This window comes from Teleopsis dalmanni, chromosome 1, assembly GCF_002237135.1.
Source record: "Teleopsis dalmanni isolate 2A chromosome 1, ASM223713v2, whole genome shotgun sequence".
NCBI lineage: Eukaryota > Metazoa > Arthropoda > Insecta > Diptera > Diopsidae > Teleopsis > Teleopsis dalmanni.
This window is the reverse complement of record NC_051846.1, coordinates 233,181,869-233,188,943: the sequence shown is the minus strand read 5'-3', so window position 1 is coordinate 233,188,943 and position 7,075 is coordinate 233,181,869. Positions and strand designations below refer to the sequence as shown.

Genomic DNA, 7,075 nt, shown 5'->3' with positions numbered 1-7,075 from the left:
ATAATATGGACTTAAGTAAAGTAATATGAACTTTACTTTTTTTTTATATCAGGAAATTATATAAAGTTAATTTATATTGATTATTAATTTACCTCTTTTTCTTTCGTTTTTTGCTCTCTTCTTTCTTTGCTTTTTTATTGGATTGGCCAATAGTAGTTACTGCATTTGCCGATACAGATTTTTTTTCATTCAAAATACGTTGACGATCTGCTAGCCAATTAGCTTCATAGTCTGGATTCTTTTCTAAATATTGCTATAAAAAAAAATAAACTTTTTTTAATGCTTTTATGTACTCAAATAAGTTTTACTTTTTATAATGTATCCCAGTGCCTAAAATAGTTTAAAAAACTTTTTATATATGGTATAGTTCGCATAATGCACAAAAAAGATTGATTCACTGAAATTAATTATATCAGTTTACTGAACTGATTTGTTATTATGAAATGAAAATGGTCACACCTCATCCAAATCATTACATTGTTTTCACATTATATTGTTTCCAATTCGATAGACATATATGTATGTAAGCTACAACTCTAATAAAAAACTTTCTTGTTGAACAATCTGATGGAACCATTCAATTCGTCCTATATACATACATTTTATTTATTAATAAAATAAAGTAAATATATCTTACGGTATACTTATTTGAATGCAAAGGAGACTTAAGATGTGTAGAGGCGCAGTGTAAGTCGCCCATCCAAACTTGGCATAATTTACAGTACCAAGCGGTGGCTGGAACAAAAAATGATAAACCTCGTATTGGAGTACGCTTGTTGGGTACATTTGAATATGTTGGATATTGCTGTGAAGAAATATTTATAAGTATATTAATTGGTTAGTATACAATTACTATAATAAAATATTATATTACATCATAAGGCATATTGCTGTGCCATGGAGTTTCAATGCTTTCACGATCCATGTGATCTCGAGAATGTAAATGATTTAAATAGTCCTTAGCTGTTTTTGGAAACACGTCACATGTTTGACACCAATGCATTTCAGGATCGTAAAATACGTAATTTACACGATTTTCATCGATTGTACTTGAAAAAAAAAAAATATTTAGTGAAATTAACTTATAAATAAATGTATATAATTTGTATTACCTAATATCTCTATTGTTGTCAGTATCCTTTTTAGTTTCTTTTATTTTTGATTTCATTGATTCCATTGCTTTATTTTTTAAACGTTCTGGTGAACTTTCATCCTCCTCATTTTCAGATGATGACGACGATGATGAAGAATCATTGGAACTAGACGAGCCTGAAGAGCTTTCGGAACTTGTCGATTTATTTGATGTTTTCTTGACTTGTTCTGAATTTGTGTTCAACTGTTGTTTTGTTTCATCTACGATGTCGGCTTCCACCAACTCCTGATCCTTTTCAATGTTTTCCTCACCAATCAAACCATTAAGCATATCAATTACATTTTCAATAGTACTTAACTTTTTCCCAATTTGATTCTAGAGATATAAAAAAAAAATTCTAATTAATTTCTATTAAAATTTATATATATTAAAATATTTTATTTATATATTTTATATGCGCATATTGGTGTAAGTTCTGCGTAGCCATTCCGCAAACATCTCCAATCCAATCCAACAGCCTTAAGATATGAATATCCGGTTAGATCCCACGTTAGACACCGACAATTCAATTAGGTAATTAAAACTAAAGTGAACATCATGCTCTTAATAATACAATACAATAAAAATACAATCTACGTATATACATAATAAACCTAAGTACAATTTTTATATAAAAGAATACAGAATACAGAATAAAGCTCATAAAATAATGTCCTCATGAACTAACATCTCTCTTGCTGAAGTTCATCAACATCATATATTCTTCATCTTGCCGTGTCCATACAATATGAACTTTTGCAGTCGGTATCAGTTACTTTCAATGCATACACATTAAATATGTGCACATTTTATAAGTCGCATAAGTGAATAAATGTATGTAAATATCATCGAGTGCATAAGCTGTGAAAAATTACCATGTATTTATTTTCGCACTTATTTTAAAAATAACTTTATATACAATTTTATTTTTTAATAAACATAAGAAACCATAATCACACAAATTCAATTCACGTTGGTTAATTTTTAATACAAATCTATTAATTGTCAAAAAAATCAAAAAAAAAAAATTTAAATAAAAAAATACAGTCTACTAGATCAAATTGCATTAATATGAATTATTATGTACGGATGTGTTACATATAGCAAAGCCTCAAATACTACCTTAAAGCAATTACAGAAAGCTCAAAACCTGGCTTTAAGAAAACTGTTTAGGATTCCATGGTATATTAGATCAACAGACATACATAGAGATCTTAGGATTGACTCAGTGAAAAAATATATCAGAGACAGAACTCTAAAATTATTCACTAAAGTTGATACGCTAATTAACCCCGCCCTAACAATCCTCAAGTCCACTTCTGGACTCTCAGGAAGATATGCAGATTTAAGGTCCGTCATCAACTAAAAGACAAATAAATGATATGATTTTTTTTTTAGTCTAGTTAAAGCCTAGTGTGGGGTAGAGATAAGCCCCCCAGCCATTATAGAGTAAAAGTGCGTAATAGCACTAACTCAAGAAGAAGAAGATTACTCTATATACATAATCGAGCTTGTTAAGAGCGTATAAATCGATTTCAGTATGTAACTAAACACAGCAAAAATGGATAATAAGTCATATAAATGGTTTGAGTTTGGGTAACAAGCGGTTCAGGGTGGAATTAGGAATATGTGGATTTGAAAAAGAATGACGATATCAACAGTCTTAATTAAATTTAAACTCGAGCTGACTGAAAATGACCACTTCACTGCGACGGAGCTTCCTTCAATAGGGCTTGGAATAGAATAGGACTCGTATGCGCATTTGGACATGAAAAAATATAAGTGATGTCATGCAGAATAGAGCTATAATTAGATCTCACTTTGGGATTAAACGTACTTATACGTTAAAATTAACTATTTAGCACATTATTATAACCAAACCCAATTAGATATTCGTGCCTTGAACTTTAAAACGAAGACCTGTTGAGAATGTGATCACAAAAATGACACAGTTTCCATATGAAAGATGATTTCTCTACATATACATACAATCAATTTTGGTTTGCATAAGTGTTGATATATGCATAATACAGGTATCAAAATATGCAACATGGAGAAAATTTCCTCCTAATCCTACCGAAATGCCATTGGATTGTTATTCTCAATGGAACTAAGTTTTTTGATACGAAAAAATGTATCGATGTAGGCAACGTGGGGGACTTGTTCTACTGATCGAAATGCCATTGGTTGGGTTGTTATTCTCTATGGAACTAAGTCTTTTGATACGAAAAAATGGTATCTATGTATACAACGTGGGGGACTTGTTCTATTGATCGAAATGCCATTGAGGCAGTGTAGGAGTTCGAGTAAATTGATGGTAAATTGAGAGAAATAGTAAATTATATCGGTATGGCAGCGAATGCTGGTATTTACCAGAATTTCGAGTAGGGTAAATTAGATAAAAATTAAGTAATTTAAGTGCAACCATCGTGAAAATTTCATAAAATGTTTAATAAATAAATTTGAAAACTTTTAACCAAAAATAATAAATAAGTGCAATAAATAAATATTTACATAAGTGTAGTGCAAAAAGCCCTAGGAAATTTCAATTTACTTTATCTCAATTTATTCCAACTCGCACACGGCCTGAGTTGTTATTCTCTATGGAACTAAGTTTTTTGATACGAAAAAGTGTCGATATATACAACGTAAGGACTTCTTCTATTGCTCGAAATGCCATTCAGTTGTTATTCTCTATGGAACTAAATGTTTTAATATGAAGAAAGGAATCAATGTATGCAAAATGGAGGAATTGTTCTACTGATTGAAATGCGATTGAGTTGTTAATCTGTGTGGAACTTAGTTTTTTAGCTAGATAAATTAAATATTTTTTTTTACCAAATCTTTTTGTTTGCGACCGATGATGTCGACAAATAGATCAAATTGGTTGGCTATAGCATATAGTGCCTCTACAATAATACTGCTGAGAGTGAGCTCATATTTATACGTATACATGTGCTTTAAATTTTACACCAAACACCAATATAACTCAATAACAGTGTAATATGCAAATTAAAATTAATTGGTTAAGTTTTCAACAAGCTCAACACAATTGTATAATTCATTTTGCAAAATAAGTTTAAAGCAATGCAATTATTTTCATTTAATCAACTTAATAGTTATGTAACTTGTTTAAATAAATAATTTTTTTTCTTTGTATATCTCACATTAGCATAACCAATATGATTGAATTTGTTTTATTGTGAAACTATAATTAAATATTTTAAAATGAGCGCATACCTGAAGGTTTTCATTCTCGTCAATAAAACCCTTTGTTGTCGGAGATGGTGGAGCTCCACCTATTACTAATTCTTTGCGTTGCTCCTTCAACTTTTTCAATTCATTCTTAAGGCCTGCGGTTTTCTTCAAATAATTTAGTCGTTGCCATTTCAATTCATCCCGTTGATTCTCAGCTTCTTTAACAACGGCCGCTAAAACAAATTAAAAATAAATAACAATATTAGATGTACCATATTAATAATGACTATTTTTTACAATTATGCACTATTTACGCTTTTTACGATTTCACGCATAAATCAATGTATAGCCGTGAAATACTTTAATATTAACTTCAATGTAGAGACACAGGTAGTAGTTTGAATTACTCTGTGGACTGCTAGTATTAACCTCTTTTGAACCTAAATTGCGTGACATTGCTGCTTGATGTACGTTCTTTGAGTTGATTATATGGATATACATAAACGTATGTATGTTTGTCTATGTATACAATTTTAGATAATGAATTGTATTTTGGTTTGTTGGATGAGGTGATAAAAAAATTTGTGGAATATATTTTTTGAAGAAATATACAATTTATAAATACGAATTTTACATAATAATTAATAAGATGTTCATTTCATACCATTATGATTAACCGTATTGTTCTCTAAAGTGCCCGGTGGCGCCTCAGGTATCATGCTAACAGCTTGAGCAGTTGCATTTGCTGCTAGCATAATCGGTTCTGGTGGTGCTGCAGTAGTAACTGGTGCCTGTTGCATTTGTTGAAGTTGCTCTGGCACAGGCACAGTTTGTTGCATCCATTGCTGAGGAGCATATGCATCTACAAAATTACAAAAGATATTGTTACATTTATAAAAAAATTTTTTATTTAAATATTTAATAATATATTACCATTACCCCAAGAATTTGGTGGTGGATAAGCAGCATTAAAATTAGGTGCTGTTGGTGGCGGCATACCATAGGGATCTGGTCTTGTAGGAAAGCCGGTTTGATATTGATTGTATTGGGGTGGATTACCCATATACATTTGTGGCGGCATAACACCATATGGCTGCTGTGCACTTGGTGGTGGCTGAGCTATAATTGGTGGAGGTGGTTGTTGTACCAACATCGGAGAATTTTGTTTCATTGGCGACCATCTATTACCACCCCTTCTAATTGGACTTATAGAACGACTATTACTACGTCCTCGACCACGAAAACGATCGCGTCGATCTCGCCGATCACGTGGCGGAGGAGATCGTCGTCGATCTGGAGAACGTCTACGATCCGGCGAACGTCTGATACGTCTACGATCTGGTGAATAATCACGAAATCGGTTACGTCTTGGTGAGGGTGAACGACGTCTCCTTAGTGGAGAAGGCGAACGACGACTCCGAGATACTGATTTTCTTTTCGGCGGACTCCCTGAAGGTGAACGTCTTCGACTTTTTTTTATTAAAGGTTCAGATTCTAGCTGTTTAGAACCTATTAAATAGTAAATTTAGTATAATTTGTTTTTATTTAAACCATATTTTGTATTAAAAAAAGTAGTATATAAAAAATACTTACTAAATTCATTTGGTTCTATTTCTACGCCAGGCGGCCCGGGGGGTAATGCATTAGTATTGCCCAAACGCCTATCCGTTGGTTGTTGTAATATTAAGTCTTCCTCCATTGCTTTCTCTTATCGAGAACAAGTCAAACGATAGCGTGTTTTACAACAAAAAACAACCGAGTACAAATATGCTATTAAACACTTTATTTTTATAGCACAGTTCAATATTTTATAATTTATTATTGTTTTTTTTATGAATTCTTAAGAAATTTATAACATTTTCACATAATTTTAATTTTTCACACAAAATGTCTCACCTCAAATGCCGTCAAACAAGAACTAGTAGCGGAATCAGTGAAAACGAAACACGAATGGAAGGCAAAAATTATAAGCAGGTACACAAAAGCAAATTTGTTAATAATAAGCATTAAAATCAACTAATGATATTAGAAATAAATTTTAACAAATTTATATTTAATTTTATTACATTTGACTTAAACAATAAACTTGACTTTTTTATCGTTTTAACTATATTACACCAAGTTAAATTATATGTGCATATTATTATCGATAAACGGCTAGAAGAATTCATTTATATTATACCCCGTATACACATAATGCAACAGCGAAAAGCGGCAGTACAAACAGAATAGTGCAGCTATGAATACAGCCTGATACGACAAAAGAGAAAGTCGAAAGCGAATATAAAAATATTTTCTATTAAATTGATAAATTATATTTTTTTATATGATTAAATTTTTATAATTTTAAAATTATACCCGACCTATTGAATATTGATGTAGTAGTAGCAACTGCTTCAGCTACACATTCTGCTCTGTTTTAATATTTGACAATTGCATTATACAGATATTAGGTCTATTCCACGAGCTATTCATAGTAACACTATGAACACTGTGTAAAACACAAATAAAGTTCTTGATTTGTACTTTTTTTACTACGAGTTTTACTACGAGTAGCTCGTACAATAAAGTTCAAACCGAGAATTTTATTTGTAACACAAATATAATGCATAATTTCGCTCTTTACACAGATTTTCATGGAACAGCTTTATGTAAAATTTGGTGAGAACACCAGTGTCGGTCAAATAAACAATACAAAAATTTAAATTCAAACCAAAACAGCTGATTCACTCATCAACAGAAATT

At 31.2% G+C, this 7,075-nt stretch overlaps 1 protein-coding gene across 1 annotated transcript; it reads right to left on the bottom strand.

The window, feature by feature from the left end:
• Positions 1-88: 88 nt before the first annotated feature.
• LOC119667687 (zinc finger matrin-type protein CG9776-like) lies at positions 89-6,155 on the bottom strand. Its single transcript, XM_038076995.1, has 8 exons — positions 5,924-6,155; positions 5,264-5,839; positions 4,995-5,192; positions 4,373-4,563; positions 1,113-1,468; positions 875-1,049; positions 638-805; positions 89-253 (listed from the first exon to the last, which is right to left on the bottom strand). Exons 1-8 carry the CDS (start codon positions 6,027-6,029, stop codon positions 89-91), a joined length of 1,935 nt encoding a protein of 644 aa, XP_037932923.1. The 5' UTR covers positions 6,030-6,155.
• Positions 6,156-7,075: the final 920 nt, after the last annotated feature.

What these genes read in the sequence shown, in the direction of transcription:
- LOC119667687 (XM_038076995.1), bottom strand. Translation starts at nt 6,029, where the DNA reads ATGGAGGAAGACTTAATATTACAACAACCAACGGATAGGCGTTTGGGC. An exon ending in CAATACGGTTAATCATAATG is followed by an intron (nt 4,564 to 4,994) that starts GTATGAAATGAA and finishes AATTTGTTTTAG; the next exon opens with CGGCCGTTGTTAAAGAAGCT. An exon ending in ACGAGAATGAAAACCTTCAG is followed by an intron (nt 1,469 to 4,372) that starts GTATGCGCTCAT and finishes TTATATCTCTAG; the next exon opens with AATCAAATTGGGAAAAAGTT.